The sequence below is a fragment of the Cheilinus undulatus genome, linkage group 19, assembly GCF_018320785.1.
Source record: "Cheilinus undulatus linkage group 19, ASM1832078v1, whole genome shotgun sequence".
Taxonomy (NCBI): domain Eukaryota; kingdom Metazoa; phylum Chordata; class Actinopteri; order Labriformes; family Labridae; genus Cheilinus; species Cheilinus undulatus.
In genome coordinates this window covers 7,903,106-7,923,193 of record NC_054883.1, presented here as the reverse complement: position 1 = coordinate 7,923,193, position 20,088 = coordinate 7,903,106, and the positions used below count along the sequence as shown (strand labels likewise).

The window sequence follows — 20,088 nt, the reverse complement described above, 5'->3', positions numbered from 1 at the left end:
ATCTGAGTTGCTGTTGTTCCTAAACTCTTCCAATTTCTTATATCACTTTAAGTTGCCTGTTGAATATTCTGCAGGAATAATACTCCACGAACTGTCTCATTGCAAAGGTGGGATCCATTACACTTGAAGTCACTGAGCTCTTCAGAATGATCCCCTTGTATCACGTTTCCAAAACGGAGATAATTCAATAACTATCAGGTGTGGCCCAAAAATGTTCTCCATGTAGTTTATTTCAGGACTATAGGTCACGTTTAATGCACATCTTTAATGACTATATCTTAAGGCCCCAGAAAATGACCAGTTACAGCTTGTGCAACTGGCACATGCTGGTGGGATCACTTTTCCCCACCTCTACGCCTTCATGGCGGTGCAGGTGAAAGGTGAAACGCCTCAGGGATGTGAATATCCTGTCATGAAACAGTAGTGTATCAGGCTATGGTAAAGACAATGTAAACAAACCAAAAGGGTAATAATAAAGCAATTTATTTGCCAAATAAGAATGCCTATACAGTATATACAGTACATAGGACAGTCTGAATACTACCAGGAAAATGCTTGGCAAAACAGAAGTAGATGGACTCCCAGACTGCATGGAAAATGAACAATCATAACTGGTTTCTGTAACACGCGCGTTGATATATCGAGGGATTCCCGACCCCTCTGGGCATTAAATATACACATTGCATTACCTATATAAAACAACAATAATCTGTACACCATTGTATGTAAAATACGATTGCACAACCCAACAAGTCCCACAACATGTCTATATTTGAATTCAAGCAAGGCCTTGCTGCTTAATGGTGATAAAATAACATAAAATGATAAACTCTGTATTTTGGCAACTCCACTACCACTCGACAGATGTTTCGTTCTTGATGCTGCGGAGGAGGAAAAGTGCTCCTGCGTCGATTTTCCCTTGTTTACCAGTAGACACACGACAGAGGTTAATACACCCGCTGATGTGTTGAAGGTCGGAAGACAAAGTTATTTACACTGATGGATGAACACTTGGAGGTGCATGGCTTTCTTTACAGTGTGCATTAAAATGATGTGCAGGTCCAAAAGAAGACCTCGTCACTCTAATCCAAAGTTTAGTCTGGTCAGGACAGACCAAACCATCCTCGGGTCCTCACTGTAACAATCGGCGCTCTCCTCTTCAGCTTTAGTTCCACATGGAGGTTGGCTTTACCCTCCTCCTCCTGCCAGATATCACTCCTGCTCCTCCTCCTCCTCCTGGAGCTCCTCGATGGCATCCATCTGAGTCCTGGAGCACACCTCGCTCATTGGGGCCGAGTCCTCACCCACCACCACCAGCTCGTTGGTCATCTCGTAGTTTTTCTGCACAGAAAATTTAAAAAAAAATGTCCTTGAGAATTACAGCGAAAAGAAATTCTACTACTTCAAAATTATGAATCCAAGAGCTCAGTTTTAATGTGAACATTAAGCGGAAGTATTTAAGAGCCTCGTGAACTTGCTAACCTCATCAGATTATGTTACTGGTAATTAGCACTCACTTGTCGCAGATTTGAATATTTAAAAGATTTGGCTCTGATTGCGGTAAATCTCTAAATGGGAAATTAATAGAACAAATTGAGGAACAGATTTACTGGGCTGTTGCTGCTGATTTAGCCCAAATTAAAAACTGTTTGGGAAGTTTCCAACCATGTCTTTGGGTTAGTTTTCTGGAGGGATGATAGACACACTGGACTTTTCACACTCTAAACTGGAAAGGAGAATATGTGCACAAGCGCCTCTAATTAAAAGAGATGTGCCAAAAAAGCAAACACAAGTAAATATGTCAAATACTTTAAAAACTAGTGCTATTAACAGATTTATTTTGAAATGCTTTTTTTTCATGATGGATTGAATGAAAGGACTGATGAGCTTTAAAAAGGTGTTAAAACCAGCAGGCTGTTATCTTAACACATACTGGAATTAAGCGGAATATCTAGCAGGACTCTGCCAAAATAGAACAAAATCAGCCTTCCAGCACCTCTAAGGCTCATTCATTAACACCTTATTTATAACTTGTTTGAGCTGTACCAAAGTAATCTGTTCAAAACTTTTTTTGGTTTAACAAGGGCTTGTGTATCAGAACAAAGTCGCTTCAGCTTTATGCTGCCAGCTAAACAGCTGAAGCTTCTTAAGATCCCCATCAATGAGAAGCATGTTGAAACATTAACTGAGATTTTCAGCTTCAGTGCAAAATAAAGAAAGCGATACATTTTTTCTTATTCTTAACTGAATGTTATTCAGACAGAGACATCCATCCATCCATCCATTTTCTATACCGCTTATCCTGTTAGGGGTCGCGGGTGTGCTGGCGCCTATCCCAGCTGTCATTGGGCAAGAGTCGGGGTACACCCTGGACTGGTCGCCAGTGAATGTAATTCAGATGGAGACAGAAGACGGAAAATAAAAGTGACAGTGTGGGCAAGGAGATTTTTAGACCCGTGGCCTTATAAAAAGCAGACAGACAAGCCTGTCCTTTACCTATTATTGAAACAAACTTTTAATTTGTTGTTATCTATGGAATGAGCCGTATGTATTTACATAATGGGTATGCTGATTGTTAGTCTAGTAGGATCAGGCTGTTAGCCATGCCGAGACTTGCACAAAAGTCAGGGTTGCCAAAAAAGCTAAAGAAAGTGAGCCCAACTATTATTTGTTTACTATTATTTATAAATGCTGTTACACTGCCAGTACACTGATGTTCTGGGAGGGCCCCGTTTACTGGACTTTGAGGGGAGCAGCCATTTGTGTTGGTGGGCCTGCATACAGATATGATGTTCTTTGGTCTTTAAGCAAAAACACATTTAAAAAATGCCATTTAAAAGTAAACGTGAAAAAATGTTAAGCTGCTACAGCAAAAGAGAAGTAAATTCTTGAAAAATGTCCAAACATCACTGTGGGACCTTGGGCGCTCTGATGTGGTTGGTTAGTGTTGATTTTGGCGCCCCCTGTGGAGAAAGCAGCACCTAATCGCTGACATTTATTCCTGCACATCTTTAAACTGGATTTAAAAAACAAACAAAAAAACAAAAACCTGGAGTCTTTAAACAGAAAAAGTCTTTGTCCTACAGAAAATCTTTGCCTGAAAAAAGTTCAAGAAGAGAAATAGGAGGTGGTTTGAACACATTGCTGTTAGTGCTGTCACCTGACATCTACCCTGTGGCAGCAGTTTCCAGCATCAAAAATAACTACACAAAAATAATCTCTTTATGCTGATAGTGCTTAGTCTTGTAAGTCATTAAGACTTATCCATAGTAATTTCAATCTGTTTCACAAAAGCTCCTTACAAGAGCTCTAAGAGATCATACTGTGAAATGTTTCTTTTTTATTATGACATTTTTTGAGTAAAATATACAACATAAGAGAAAAGACGGGGTTTAAATCTTAAGATTTCATTATAAATTTTAATTGAAGTAAATCTGAGGAAAGATTATAAACTCAGACCATCAGTGAGGCAACTGGAGAGTAAATAGAGAAATTAAAGAACTTTGCAATATATAATTCATGATGCCTTATCTATCTTTTATAGTGTTTTCATACACACAGCTTTCCTGAACATTTTCTGAAATTTGCAGAGTGATGTACATGTGTGAACTTAAACAGATTTTTTTCCCCCTTATCTAATTTTACCTCGAATTTTTCCATAGTAAAATTTCCATGTGAAGTGGGACAGAACCTATGTGTACGTGCAAGAGTACAATTTAAGAAATTTCCCCTCAGGCAGGAAGGAGTTTTGTGAAGCATCTTCTTACTCTTCTCTACTTCCTGTTTGCTATGACAACTCTGCTGCCATTACTATGATATCAGTTTTTTTTCTTAAAGCTCATTTATCAATGTCTGATATGCATGCATGCACATACAGACATTACCATGTGTTCATTTCATCTGTGTTTCTCCTTGTTTTCTGGTAGCAGGACGGACACAGACCAGATACACCACCATAAGGGCAGTACTGAGCAGCATAGCCATCAGTCCAAGCCAGACTAGCAAAATACGACTACAGCATTGGAAAATGTTTGACATTCTTGAGGAAAGATTGTGTGAGTCGGTTAGATAACAATTATGATGTTAGCACACTTGAGCACACAGAGAGACAACATCAACAGAACAGCTGGGCGTGGACTTGACAGGAACTAAGTTAACACCCTCAGGTTGCATTTTTTTTTTTTTTTTTTTTTTTATACTTCCACCCCAACGTTAAGAGTATGAGTGATTAAAATAGCAGTGACAGTTTAAATATCTGATCTATTTCCAAATGTAAAGGGAGCAGTCTCTTCTTCATGCACCAGTTCCACCCAGAGAGGATGTGAGTAAGAGAAGTGTGAGGCACGAGGTGAAAGGAGCCAACCGCTTGTTTGCAGTCACATAATCCAGGTGAACCCTCATGAAATTCAGATGGGGGGCAGGAAGGTAAGAACCCTGGTTGGGAATTGTTGGGAATGGAGAAAAGTTAGCATGCCTTGCCTCTAGATCAGGAGTGTCACAGCAGGGGCTGGATTCTGGATTTACATCCAACCTGAGGGCCTAACAGGGTCAACATTTAACCATAAACTGTCAACCTCATTTCACCAGGAATAAAATACGAAATAAAACTTAGCACTAATAATAAAGTTATTTTGAAATCAAAAAGTTAAAAAGATTAGTTTAAAGGCTCACAATCTGAGAAAAGTAAATTTATTAGTTCAGTAAGGTCACAACATTAAATTGTAAATAATGTTTTTTTAAAGGCACATATATTAGAAAGAATCTCAGAATGATGAGTTTAACCCTTTACCTACTGACCCAGCGCCGGTGCTGTGTTTTATATGTCCAGAGTATTATTACTGTAACTTTGTCAAAGTTTGTCCAATCAGAAAAATTCCAATTGTGTTGGAAAGCTGAGATGTGTGGGCATGTGCACATGCATGGTTCATTATGGTACTTGTAACCATATGACGTGGGCATTCATAGCAAAACACGAGAAGTATCACGCAACTGCTACATGGATTCTCAACACTGTAACTCCTTGAAAGTTTGCTCAATCTAAAAAATTCCAACGTTGACAGAGAGCTGAGAATCTGTGCTTTCAGGCAATATATGATGTGTGGTATATATATTACGGTAATGTTGAACAGAGTGGAGTTTTATTTTCAAAAAATAGCATTTGATAGTGGCATTTGTACGTGTCTGTCATAACAATAACAATATGTCACTTGAGAATGTTGAGAATGCATTTTTCTACCTTTATTTGCACTAATTGTCGCCTATGTATATAGTTATCTTTTGCACTGTGTTTTGCACAGCCAGAGTCCAGGACTCAAAATATGACTGGTGATTGTTCTAAACATGTATAGGTTCACATTTCAAATGTCAAATCAAAACTTCATGAGCAATAAGAAAATTTCTTCTCATAAAAGCCATGAAAAACAAATCCGTTTTTGTGTTTTTCTTCTTTTAAACTGCTGACGATTCCATATAATGTGCAATAATCATTACCCAGATGTTGAAAAGTCAAGTTCAAGTACTCCTGGGAAAAGGGACCAAAGCTCTCAGACTTAGGGCATTTCCTGACCATTTTACAGCCATAATAACAAAATATGTCCAAATCGACATTTTTAGACTCAGTAGGTAAAGGGTTAAAAGGTCAAAATATAAAATGAAATTTGTAATTACGAAATAAAAAGTTAAAATGTGGTTCAAACTTTTAAAATGTGAGTCTAAAAGGTAAAACTACGGGATTATGAAGTCAAAGTTAGGAGGTGAAAATATGACATAAAATACAAAATATTAAGTTAAAAAGGTCAAACTATGATTTAAAATTTAAATTATGAATCGGAAAGCTCAAAATATTTTATAAGAAGTCAACAATATGAGTTGAAATGCTCAAATTACAAAATAAAAAGTCAAAACCCTAAATTTGAGTCTTAAGTGTGAGATGCAAAATTGAAAATATGAAATTAAAACACAAGTTAATTTCTTTTCCCACATTCTTGACATTTATCTTATTATTTTTACAACTAACTTTTTCAGATTTTATGACTTAACAATGATATCTTAAATCAGGATAAGGATAAGTTTACATTTTTATACTTGAGGAAATCTGCAGACCTCAGACTAATGGGCCAGTTATAACAGAAATATGATCAAATCTTGCAGGCCAGATTTAATTGTTCCATGGCTGGATTTGGCCCCCGGGCCTTGAGTTTGACACCTCTGTTCTAGATGGACCTGCATGCAGCAGGTATTTCAAAGAAAGTTTCTAGATAGATTGGGTATACTCCCTGCACTTTCACAGAAAAGTGATTTTTCCCACAGAGGATTACAGCTATTTTATCTCTGGCCAGGTTGAAGACCTTGGATTAAAAGCAACATTAAATGACTGCATTAAGGGGTCACTATATTCTTGAGTGTGGTCATTGCTCGGTCTTCCAGAATTTAGATTGAGGTTTTCAATCCTCATCTGCCACCCTTTCTCTGAGAGCAATCTTGGTACTCACTGGTTACCATTTATCTTTTATTGCCTGATAAAGTAGTATGGGATTTGGAACACACACTGTGTGATTCTTAAACTTTTCACCTTTTTGTGTCACTACTTTAGGGACTTGAAAGAAGCTTTTTCCTAGACTGACATGCCAGATCAAAAAAAAAGCACTGAGGAGGGCAGGACTTTACAAAAAGAAACCCCAAAAGGTGACTGAATAAAGGGTCTGTCTTTCACATTCATTATAGGTGTATCAGAGAGACAGGAACAAATGTGCTAGTAGGCATACATAGCTCCAGTAGCAAACTGAGCTCAACAGGCAGGTGCTGTCATAGTTTATGAGTGGTGGAGCTTGTTGGTGGACAAAATTCATGCCGAGGCTGGAAAGGAGGAGCGCTAAAACATCTCCTCTGCCAAGACAAGCTTTCAGTGTAGTTCCTTGCTCTTGTCTTTGTTAAAGAAATGTAGCCTTGTTCTTATATCTGCTATGCTACAGCTACATCTGAGCTCAACACTTCAACGGAGGCAGCCATTACTATCGGCTTCTAGTAAAACTACACCCCAACTGTAACAACTTCCTAATTCTCCTCAAAAGACGCTGATTGGTCAGGTCCATTCTCAGACCTGGCACAAACGTTTTAGACTGGAGCTTTGCAAGATGGATGCGCCTGATGACTGACATGGAATCTGGATAATCCAGCACTTCTCTATGCAGAAATCTCTTCCTTACCCCCATCTAGAGTATTTTGCAATGATGTGATCATCTGCAAACAATCTAAATAGAGAAATATCTGGTTCAATATCAGCTGCTTTACACTCTTTTCTTTTGTGTGCACCTTCGATGACAGCCCTGCACTCCTAATTTCCTGTCATTGTTCAGGAGGGGTACATGTGTCAACACAAGTGGCTGAAACCCCCATCCTATCTAGCACTTCCTTCTGTGAGGTGCCAATGTAAACAAATAATTCAGAAGGACTACAGAAGCAACCGGCCTATTCTCTAAAAATATTCGGAGGTACATGTGTGAAAAGGCTTTAAAGCACAATCAAATAACAAAATTAGCTGTGCAGATATAAAACAGTCCTTCATAAAGGTTTAGAGTTGTTTCTTTCATGTATTCATAACGGGTTTTCTGTGGCTGCAGCCCTTTTCAACCAACAGTGTGATCATAATGACAGAGGACACACCTGCTGTAAAATGGCTGCAGCTGGGATTTGCAGAAAGCATAGAATGTAGTGTGTTTTTATGTCTGTAATGACCTCAAGCCAGGTGTGCTCACCTGTTGTCGATAAACATAGCAGGCTGCTATGGCAACCATTGTTGATTCCCCTATGAAGCCGGCCAGGAGGGATCCGACCCCGAGTGTGGCCCCGTGAACCCTGAAAGAAAAAAGGGTAATGTGCAGATTTCAGCTGCTGGTTTCTTTAATCTTTTTAATGTCTAACTGTTTTTGGAGTGTTTTTTCAATGCTTCAGAAATAAAATAAAGACAAACATACAAGAGCAAACACTATACGGTATGTAATATCATAAGCCTGAGTGAGTAACAGTGCTGACCTTTGTGACCCTGACACTGCTCTCGTAAGTGTTGACTTACCCCATATAAGGCAGCACAACTAGACTGGTGATGAGGACAATGATGCGGAGAACCGAGCTGGGGGCCAGCACAAAGGTCTTTTTCAGGGTCATGAGCCATCCGGTCAAATGAGCCCGAACAGTCACTGCAAACAGAAACATACACACAAATTTGAAACATCACCCCACTGCTGAGGCCATGCCCCGGTTAAAGCCACAGCAGGAAGGAAAAATGCAGCCGGACAGTGATGCTTAAAAAACATCAAACGCGTGTCTTACCTGGCAGAGGAAAAAAGGAGAAAATTCTAAGTGGGACCACACAGAGCTCGGCAAAAGCGTACTCCACTCCGATGACATCAACCAGGATCTTCTGCGATACGTGAGGCGTCCAGAACACCACAAAGCAAAGCTGGACACAAAATGAACAAAAGAGAATTAATTTTTGTGTCCACTGCACCACAATAGTCACCGGCACGCCTCATTAGATTTCATTAGTTCATTAACTCAAGGGCTTTTGGATTGAATAAGGGCCTTTGAAGCTTACATGAAACACATGACAGACAATGTTATTGTTTCTACAGGCAAATGCTGCCAAGGCACGTGCAACACCAAAGCTTCTACTGTATGATAAGCATATCAGGGAGTGTTGAACAGTATAAAAATGTCTCATCTAAGTATGAATAAAAAATAAAATTGTATAAAGATGGTTTCTCAGCACTATTCACTTAGATAAAGCCCCAGGAGACCTCAGGATCCATAAAAGGTGTTTTTCTCTGACTCACTACACTGCATGCTAACTCAGTCACACTCGCTCTGGTGTTGTCTCAGCTTTATTCAAAAATAAAGCAGCTATCTGGCACTTGGTGCCAAGGATCTGTATGAATGGAAATGTGTAGGCCACAGTGACCAGCACACTTCAGAAGCAAGCCATATTTTATTCATAATTGAACATAAACAACATATCAGATGTTGAAACTGAGACATTTTAACATGGAAAATATCAGCTCATTTAGTACAAATTTGATGACAGCAATACATCTAAAAAAGTAGGGATAGGTCAAAAAAGGCTGGAAAAGTAAGTGGCATCAATGAAAAACAGCTGGAGGAGCATTTTGCAACTAATCAGGTTAACTGTGAACAGGTCAGTAACATGGGTACTGGGTATGAAAGGAGCATTTTAGAGAGGCAGAGTCTCTGATGGGCATAGGTTTACCTATATGCAAAAACTGTGTCTAAAAATTGTGGAACAATTTCAGAAAAATTAACCACAACATAAGACTGTGAAGACTTGAAATAGCCTACCATCTATAGTACATAATATCCTCAAAAGATTCAGAAAATATGGAGACCTTTCACCAATGATAAAAAAAATTGGTGAATCATATAATGAAAAATCCAGCAAAGACCCAGGACTATTAAGCAGCTGGAATCCTACATCTGACAAGAATGGGACAACATTCCTATCCCAAAACTCCAGCAACTGGTCTCCTCACGCCCCAGATGTTAACAGACTGTTGTTAAAAGAGGGGATGCTCTACAGTGGTAAACATGGCACCGTCCTTACTGTTTTGAGATGTGTTACTGCCACCAAATTCAAAAGGATATAAAGCTTTGTCATAAAATGGTCAAATGTCTCAGTTTCAACATTTTAAATGTTGCTCATGTTGAATTGTGAAAAAATATGGGTTTATGAGATTGGTAAATCCTTGTTTTCTGTTTTTATTTACATTTTACACAGTGCAACTTTTTGGAATTTGGGTTGTAGAGGATTCCACATTTCAGTATCATCCAGTGTATCAGGACATCTCAGGTTAACCCGGTCCAATTATAAACCCAACTCTGCTACAAAAGCTCTACTACTACTACTACTACTACTACTGTCTTTCCATCAAATTTTGTCTGTTTTTTATACAGTTAACAGCCATTCTCAACTAAGTACTGCAAACTGTTCAGCTCCCCAGTGACAAAAACACTCCTGTGAAAAATCCTAGAATCTTGCCATTTACCAAGAAATTAACCTTTAAGTTAAGACTACACCCTGCTAAAAATAAACGCTATCCAGAAAGCATGTTAACCCTCAAGAGAGATCCTAAGGTGAAAAACTGTCAGGAATAGTGATAACTTTTGAGAGTCCAGAGTTCCTCAAGCATAGGAGACAATGTCAGAAAGACAGAGGGATGGAGAAAAGCCTGGTTTATTCCTCTGCATCGACACTGTAAATAAAAGCATGTCTACAAAGTGCAATAGGGGCACTATTGCAAACTTAAAGAGCTTTCTACATTTTTTGTAACTCTTTTAGGTACAACATAATAGAAAACTAATTGCAGCCTTCTATGCAAATATGCAAGTCCACAGCCTGACACTGGAATTGGATTAAATGTGCAGCACTAGATGAGCCTGTCTTGATGAGACACCAGTGAAGAGATGGGCCCTCTTGATAATCATGGTGATATGTTGGCTTTTGCTGTTCATCTACTGTTCCACTCGGGTTGTATGGTTCATTTAGGGCAATATGGCAGGGTAGATGTATCAGCACTGTCAACACCTGAATTTCATATATACACCATGCCTAAGTCAGTTGAAGTTGGCAGTGCTGTTTGGGTTGTTGTGGCCACAGAGCCATGTGGTTGGTTAGGTAAGAATCAGCAGGCCAAGTCATATTTAGCAATAGGTCAACCACACTTCCTGACATGGATAAAACCTGTTTATCACTTCCTCACTCAGACTTGAATATTCCTAAATAACTCCTAAGCTACGAAATGTTAAGCTAAATTGAGAGCCCTCTTATTTTAGGGTTATTTGTGAATACAAGGACTAGAGTACTGCACTGCCTAGCTCAAGTCCTGTATCATACACATTAGGCCTCACATGAGCCAGTCAGAGTGGTATGGCAAGGGACAAACTCAAGCCTGACCTTTTCAGTGGGGCACCACCACAAGGATCGGTACTTGGTCCCCCTTTTTCCCCTCAGAGTTTAATGCTGTCCAGGGTCTGATTATCGACTAAAATAGTTTTTTCAAACAATGCTATGCTGATGATACCCTGCTCTACATACAGCTGTAGCATCACAGTGAGATTTTAGTCCACTTGTTACATCTCAGAATGGATGATGGAACACAACCCTCAAGTTTCTCAATGTTTCCAAGAAATCCAGCATCTTTATTGACTGTACATTAACTTAAGATGAGCAAATAATGATCACTCTGCATTTTATTTTCTGCTACAGAAAGCAAAATGCTGACTTTTCTGCAGTGTGCAGTTACATCTCTGAATGTTGTCCAAATGTGCCAGCATATCTAGGTTTCAACCAGCCAAAAGCAGCAGGTCATATGATTACAGGACTTCTTCTCTGAGGCTCAATTGTCTGGACACAAGCTGCCTACAAATTACATATCGAAAATATTTATGCGGCTAATTTGAAGTCATATTCTTTTGTGTGAGAAAATAGGGGAAGGAGAGAGGATGAGATGAAACACACGCTATATTACCTTTGGAGCGCAAAACAAACTAAATCGCCCTGAGCAGTTCCATAAACATTTTACAGTCTCGCTCATCTTAAAGAATCACACATGTTAAAGGAAATTAAAAACAGTGAGAAAGCGTTTGATGTGGTTTTGTGGCTGTTGATCCCCTGAACCAGAATACAGGAACAGATTACCTGTAAGTGATGATTTCATTTTGTATCACCTCACCATCTATGATTACTTGAGTAAGACTGGAGTCCATAATAGCTAATTCGTGTGGCTGTAGCAGGACCGCCGTCTCCCCTGACTCAGCTGTGGTTTTTCTAAACAAAGTGACACATGTACACTCACTGCTTTAACATCCAGTGTATTTTCGTAGGAGGACTTTTTTTCTCACACAACATTGCAGAGCTGCTTTCTCGACCATACTTTGTCAACTTTCCCTGCTGTTTTCTTTCCTTCATGTGCAATCAGAACAAGTCCTTACATGATGTCTGTCAGCATGCGTTTTCAACACCTCTGCAGGCCATACCTATCTGTCTGTTGTGCTGAGCTGAGCACACACCCTGACATACATGTTTAGAGCTCCAGGATCCACATCTGGTGTGCCAGTCTCCTCCTCCTCCTCCTCCTCCTCCCATTAGAACCAACCGTGGCCACAAACTTCCTGTTTTTCTTACTCAGCCTGTTAAGAAAACGAACTCGGGCAAACGCCCCCCTTACATAACAAAGATCAATTTCACTTTGTTAAATTAACATTAAATGGAAAGCCAATCTGATCATAGAGACTGGATTGTCCTGTTCTGTTATCATAATATTCTGCTGAAAAACAAAAAAGCCCTCTGCAGGAGCAGTGTACATAATGTGACTGCAGTACTCATTACCTAGCAGAAAAGTACACCTGCATGGGGCTTTAGGAATGTGTTAACTGATATGTTTTATGTGAATGCCTGTTTTATTAAGCTCTTAAAGCATGGGTGGGAGTGTTGGGGGGACACAAAAGCCCCTTAGCCTCTTCACAAATTCCACCCTAATGTGTCTCCCTCTCTCTGCAACTTGAAACCACAACAGGATGGCATAGGAAAAGTACATTCAGTACACCTCTGACTATGTCGTAAATCCCCATAAAACTGCACACATTTACCGTTTCCCTTAATTCTACCTTTGTCTCTGACAAAACAGTCTGTTTTGGAGATTTACTGTGATACTTTTGACAGCATTGCCTTCGGCAAGCCATGCAAAAAATATGTTAAACATGTTTCTGCTTAACACTGAACTGGTTGTGTCAGTGTTGGAGCTGAACCCTGACCCACATACAGTATCTTTAAATCTGTGATGCCACCAGATCTGAAAAAAGGGAAACACTGTTTTAGGATTTTTCTGCATGTTGGTGTTTTTGTTTCTTCTTTTAAAGGTTAACGCACAGCTTTATTTAAAGTTGCTTATTTCTCATTTGAGGTTACTGTAGGCAGCACGGTAAGTAAAATGACACCTAGTTGGAGAAGTCAAGCCTAAATGAAGGACACCTTAGTCTGTAAACTAATGCTCTGCAAATGCTGGAGGGCCTATTATGAAAATGAATACTTGTGCTGTATGTACTGTGTCAACTACAAAGTGTCTGAATGACACAGTGACTTAGTAACTCAAAATTTAACCCACTTAATAACCCAGAATTTTGATATGGTACGGGCTGAAATTAAACAATATCATGTATGCTGTGATTCTGTTATCTGTAGTTTCTTTTATTCATATTTCAGTCATTTTATTGCTGTCTGTGTTGGTGCAGGGCTGTGAAGCAGTTAACAGCACGCATGTCAGGATGTAAAGTAAAACTTTCAGGGACAAAGAGACATTGTTATCTCTGCTCTTTATCTGTTTGTAACAGACACTAGCATTAAAATGAACCCTGCATGATCAGACAAGTTCATCTTGTTGGATAGATATTTGTATCTTTCAAATGTATATTGAACTAAAAAAACTCACTAAATATCCCAGATATCTGCATTTTGAGAAAATTTGAGCTCATAAACTCACCAGGAGGCCACCATGTTTTGGTCCGTGTGACGTCACAGTTCCGCAGCGATCTTCGCCGTTGTTTTTCAAACAGTTTTTCTGCTTTCAGCTGTTGCTGCCGTATTAGCGTTCATACCAGACACGAGTTTGCTGTGTGTTGGTTTTGTCTCCCTGCTGTCAGAGCTCTGTCATTCCTCCTGCATTTTACCTCAATAAAACTCCCTACAAGAGACTGGATTCAGTGTATAGTGGAAGCGTGCTGGGAGCTTTTCAAAATAAAAGCAGTGTATACGGAGTTTCTCCAAAGAAATGCTAAAGTGGAGTTTTACTTTGAAAAGCGCAAACCAGAAGTGCGTTCGTTCTGTGTTTATCTTTACCTGAACTGTGTGGAAGCAGAAAGCTTCATAAAGAGTAGACGTTCGGGGAACAACTATATCAAACAGATGCATTTTAGCTCGTGGCCTTCATCTGGTTCATCAAGAAATGGATTTCAAACATATTCTACCGATGTGGACGTAAATATTAGCTACAAGAGGTAAATATGGATCTGTTTTCATAATTTTCCTTTCTAGAAGGACAGATAACTGCTCATGGTGCAAATAAAAAAAATAGATTAGACATCAAATTTTAAAATTCTCGGTGCGTGAGACGTGCTGCGTTTCTGAGATGCAGCCATAACACTGGCTGCCAGTCTGAAACAGGTTACTTCATAGGAATGGCGAGGAGTGCTTCAGAACTGTGACATCACAGGGCTGGACCAAAACATGGCAGCCTCCCAGTGAATTTATAAACTCAAATTACTCAATATGCAGATATCCAGTGAGTTTTTTCATTCAATATGTATATGAGAGATACAAATATCTTTCAAACAAGATGAACTGGTCTGATCACGCAGGTTTCCTTTTAAAGGGGACATATTTTACTCTTTTAAGACAAGTTTATATTGGTCTCAGAGGTCCCCAAAACATGCATGGGAAGTTTGTTGCTGGAAAATAAAACTCTCCAGTATTGGATTTTTTGCATGTCTAAAAACCCTTCTGTTTCAGCCCTGCTCAGAATGAGCTGTTTCTGTGTCTGTGGTTTTAAATGTTACTGATCTGTCTGATTCCGCCCCTCTAAGGAAATGGACGTGACTTAATGGATGTGGCTCTCCTGATCTTCCTCTCAGCTAGCAGCTGAGAGGAAGATCAGGAGAGGAGGGTGTAACTTTCTTCCAAGTGGGGAGGGTCAACCAAACCTGGGGGAGGTGCTAACTCCCCACATGACATCATGAGGGGAAAATCTGAGAACGGCTTGTTTCAGCACAAATTTTCTGAAAGCTGGAGAAAGATAAAAGGGGAGGGAATAGATTTTTCTGATTCTTGGGGAGACTGAAGATAGGCCAGGGGCACATATTTTTGCTAGAAAAGCCTGAAAATGTGATGTTTGCATAATATGTCCCCTTTAAGGGACTCAATGCTGAAGGGCTGAAGGAGACCTAAGAGAAGCGCACAGTGGGCAGAAAGAGGCACGTCTTCAGCACCCATCAAAGAAAAAGGTAAGTAAGAGTTAGTTGCCTGAGAGCACCATCAGGTGTGAAGGAGGATTGACAAAGCCCAGGTTGTGCTCCGCATGTCCTTGCATATTACCAGAGGTATGGGAAAATAAACTTTTGATATAACAAAGCCTGCACCTTTGGGGTGGCACACAGGGTGGATGGGGCAAGTAAGCACAGCCTAGGATACCATTCAGGTGGGTAGTAGGGTTTCCACAATGCCCAAAAAGTGCTGGCTGCCTTTTATCACCAGGAGTGAAAAGGCCCGGACAAAAGAGGTGCTGCTGAACTTGACCTTGGCTGCTGAGCGACAGACGTGTGTGGACATGTGCAGAGCTGACTGTGGCTGTGCCCCCCCCCCCCCCTTTACAGCCCTGGGTTGTGGCACATTGGACCTGCGATGAATCCTCAACACCCTACATGCCTAAAATTTAAGCGCATGACTGTATGCTTCTTTTTTGGTTTTTAAACGTTGGCACTTTCAGTACTAGAGAATGCAAAAACAATGGATATTGTATTCTTTGAAGACTGTGTTATCAAAAAGTATAAAAGCATCAAAAATTTTGACAACCTTACTCTCAGTGTCAAAAAAAAACCCAACTGTGAGGACATAATGGAAAGCAGAGAAGATTATGAAGCAGCATCCTTATGTGAATTAAGATTGAACCATGATTTTCTTTGCAAACAGAGCTTGTCACCATTCATGGAAATAAAGCATCTTGACAGTGCACTTGACCAAAATAGTTACAATCTGGCCATGTGATATAAAAATATCCCTTGCCGACTTTCCTGTGTGAATTTTCCTGACTATAACTTGCTGTGTCCCCGCATGGCTTAACCAAACTCAACTCTTATTCTACTAAGGGGCAAGGAAAACCATTAACCATCAGCTTTCCAGAAACAATAGCAGTGTTAAACCTGCATACAATTCTAAAACAGTCCAAATACGTAATGTGTCCTTGAATTCATGAAGTATGCAAAATAAAAGCAGCAAATCCCTACAAATGAAATTTGCAAACCAGTACCTTTTGGCAGCTTTATTTAAAAGATAAGAAAACAAAAACGAAGTAATTACTAAACTGGTTCTGAGTAGTTTATGTCTGCACTAAACCTTTGTAACTTTTCATCAAGAAATCATGCCAGAAGTTTAGGATTGTTTGCACAGAGACCACAAAAACAACCGTCAACCACACCTTTTTTTTCTGCTGTAATTAAAGGTTGCTTCACCCTCATGGCTGAGCCATGCACAGCAGATTGCATAATTTTGAAAAATGCTGCAAGTTGGCAAGGGCCAGAGCATGAGAGAAGAGTGGAGAGGCTCAGTGACATGGAAAAGAGAGATTCCTTTTTATTTTCAATCAGAATTTTATCAAATAAGGTGGTTCAAGGTTTTCTATGAAAGCATTGCCCTTGCATAGTTTGTGGTTGATTCAAAACAATTGCCAATTTCAACACAAAAGCTGCTGATCTGTATAAATTTTGATAATTTATTCAACATTACCAGCAGCACTGATGCATTTCTTTTTTTAGTATAATCATAGCATTTTGTGTGTTTAGTAAGCCTTTAATGACATTTTCTGAGAGTAAAAAGCAAAGAAAAACTACAAAATGCAGCATCTTACCGTGAGGGACAGAGCTAGACAGCAGAATGTAAACTTTTTAATATGAGATTTGTTGACAGGAGTTCCAGCGTTCAGCTTGTTGCTGGGATTGTTCTGTTGGTAAGAGAGAAATGTTTGAGGCTTTAAAAAACAATCTAGGATAAACTTTTTTCACTGTAGCAGAGAAACTATCAGGAGGAGTCTGTATTACCTTGTCGAAGGCTGGGTACACTGCTCTGAGCTCAGTTAACCAGCCATACGGCATGTGACCCACAGGGTATGTGGCTGTGAGGACGGCCACGGCCTGGAATGACAAAGACATGGCAGCTTTAATTCATCAGTACGTAACCATTTTAATGTTGAAAATACCATGCAGCTTAAGTAATAACAAGTGTCTAACAATAGCAGACATGAAAGCAACACATCTCTCCCATTGCCAGCGGCTTGTTCTTTTATTTTCACGAGTTTATGATTGGAAACCAGCCTGTAGCTTGTTATTGTGCCCCAAACAACAACAGCCAGTGTGCTGCTTTACGCAGGAACAGTAGGGACATGTGCGAATGTTTTCACTCGCTGTAATCACGCCCTGAACTCTACATGAACGTTGTGAATCACCCAAACCTCTGGCAGCCTGTGTTGTCAATAATGTCCAGTTCATTCTGGTAAACAGCTTTGTATTGTCTCTAGTAGTGAGGGGTCTCTGTAAGCCAGAACACTCCAGAGGGGAGTATGTGAGCGTCTGACAGTTCATCTGCAATAACTTAAGGGAAAATTAGTCCACAGGCTGCACATATTTGTAAAGCCACTCTTATTGATGTTCTTGATAAAGCCTAAAATTAAGTAATTTGTGACAGCTTTTTAATAACAGTAACAATAAATGTAAGTACAATTACATAATTCTTCTTAATCACACATGGATAGAAGCCAGAAACATTGTGGAAGCAGTTTTTTATAAGCCTTTATCTGGAGACAGCAAGTTAAGAAGCTCTGTTATTTCAACCAGGAGTCAACCAAAAATTAAAGCTAATTTCCTGTTGTTATTTGTTATTTTTTCATAGATCAGGGTCCTCTACTGGGAAACAGGATTTTCAGTTAGCTAGGTAACTTCAAGGTTAACTCTGTATTACTCTCTTTTCAGTATTACAGCAGTGGATCTCTTCCTACAGGAGGATATTGCTACAGGGGCATGTCATAGTCTGGAGAAGAGATCAACCTTTATCAAACACTGCCTTTTGACCAATCAGATCTCTTTATCCTGGAGGTCTGTGAGCCGTTATTAAGAAGGGAGGAGGGAGAGAGACCAGAAAGCTGGAAAAAGCGATCTTGAAAGATATTACAATGCTTTACAGTTATCATCCTACAAGGTTGTTTTTCATATTTATTTTTACATGCCCTGTACTCTGTATACCATCAGGGCTGCAGATGAAATATTACATCTTAAACTGACAGACACATCACATATGAGAAAATAATTCCTGGGAAGAAACTTGAGCTATATATTAAGATCTATTTTTCAATAATGACGATTAATAATATAAACCTTAATATGCTCTTTTTGACTCGGCTGTTGTTTTTTGTGCAAGTACTTCCTGCATCTGTGTGATTTTAGTCTCAAGTATGTATTTAAATCCATATTTTCTTAATATCATAATTTGTGCCAAGTCTGTAGAGGTATGCATCTGCAGATGGCAGACTTCTTCTTGCAATTAGTCATGTGCTGCAAATACTGCCCATTTTTTGTGAATGCACTCATAGAAACTGCAGGTTTTCTTATCAAGTTAACCAGCTTCATGTGATGGCTTAAGGAGACTTCCTTTGTTAGGGTAAGGGAAGCCAGGTCAATGAAAGATAACCTAGGTATGTTTAACTCATGACACAGTACAGGCATCAGGAATGCCATGGAAGCAAACTTAAATAGCATTTTGACAACCTTATAACATATTTAAGCTAAAAGTTTTAGATCAAGTACAGCCAAGAATTAATCAGTGCATCATAAAGCAATCAAGTTAGAAGTCGCTGAGTAAAAAATTGAAATACTGTCAGGAGAAAAAGGCTGACTTTTCAGTGTTACATCTGGTTTCCTCCCACTGCACAGGAACAGGTACCATAAAATTTGGTGCATAAGACACACTTTTAATACTTATATACTGGTGTGACCAATCTTACAAGTATAAAGTGCTGAGACTGTCATGACCTCAAGTGTTGTCATCAAACGCTACAAGACATCTGACCAGATTGAAAATTTACCCCTGTTTATTGTGTACTGTAAAAGCCTGCTCCAATTTTTAGCATTTTTTCATTTATCCTTAGTTAATTATTCTGCATTTAAAGAAAGGAGGGTATACTGATAAAACAGCAACTGGCTGAAAAGACTCCTAGGTCACAGACAACAAGTGACCAAGTGAAAGCAGGCAGAGTGACTCAGGTTATGTCTGTCTATTTAACAGTGATCACAGCAAGCTTATATATGCATATTAGCTTTCTTAGTTGCAAACTCTTTACGGCAAAAAGAGATGGCACTTTAAGAGCTGCATGTTTTGGACTTGCCGTCACACAGGATGACAGTTAATCCTTTATTTCCTCCAGGCAGAGGCCCAAAAACTCACTGTGACTTCTATGCCGGTGCAACCTCTGATCAAGATTGTACAGTCATACTTCAAAAAAACAGAAGTAGGACAAGTGATTTCTCAAACAACTCATAAGCTGCTCAGCCTGTTTGCTGTCACACAAAGCAGGTTTTGAGATCCTAACTGAGAAAAACAGAAACTCTGGTGTTTTGTTTTGCTTCCTCCACCTTATAGCTTCCTGGTAGGAAACTGTGTCAGCGTTCAGTTATGAATCTGCCTGTAAATCATGACATAAAGGCTTAAATCAGCTTCAGATCAAATCAGATCTTTTGATGCAGACACTTGTTATCCAGCTCTTCAAAAGTGATCCCTGATCTCTAGGAAACAAAATTCATTTTATGTGACAACTCTATTTTCTTTCTTAAAAAAAAAAACAATTTATATTATTTAATTATTAGTAACCATGAGAATATGTGCTTTGCTGTCTTGGAAAAAGGGTTAAAATACTTGAGATTTTGGGGTTACAGCATTAAATAATATGACTTTGAGCAGGACTGTTCTTGGCATCTGTATGCATGACATTTTGTCCCTATAAGAATTAAACAATAATTCTTTGCAGATCTGGTGATTTAAATATCTGATGGACCCACCTCTGTAGCATCAGAGGTCCCTTTGAGGTCGCGGGAAACAAAGAGGTTGACGATAGGTCGGCTGATGCGCTGAGTGGCCAGGATGAGGGCCAGGGGCCACCAGAAACTCAGCATCTTTTTGATAGTGGCATCACCCTGCAGGAATGTAAACACAACCAATAAATCACACAGATTAGACTAAATTTTGCACTATTCTAGAGCTTCTTTGAC

General features: G+C 39.4%; 1 protein-coding gene across 2 annotated transcripts in view; it reads right to left on the bottom strand.

Moving 5' to 3' along the window:
* Positions 1-467: 467 nt before the first annotated feature.
* The window catches only part of ankha (ANKH inorganic pyrophosphate transport regulator a), a 38,002-nt gene continuing 18,381 nt past the window's right edge, over positions 468-20,088 (bottom strand). For both annotated transcript variants that reach the window (XM_041814163.1, XM_041814162.1), the window contains 7 exons: positions 19,879-20,013; positions 16,873-16,965; positions 16,683-16,775; positions 8,329-8,458; positions 8,072-8,195; positions 7,755-7,854; positions 468-1,341 (listed from right to left, as the gene is read on the bottom strand). In XM_041814163.1, coding sequence (XP_041670097.1) covers positions 1,213-1,341; positions 7,755-7,854; positions 8,072-8,195; positions 8,329-8,458; positions 16,683-16,775; positions 16,873-16,965; positions 19,879-20,013 — 804 coding nt within the window. In that variant the 3' untranslated portion in view covers positions 468-1,212. The remainder of the gene's footprint in view (positions 1,342-7,754; positions 7,855-8,071; positions 8,196-8,328; positions 8,459-16,682; positions 16,776-16,872; positions 16,966-19,878; positions 20,014-20,088) is intronic.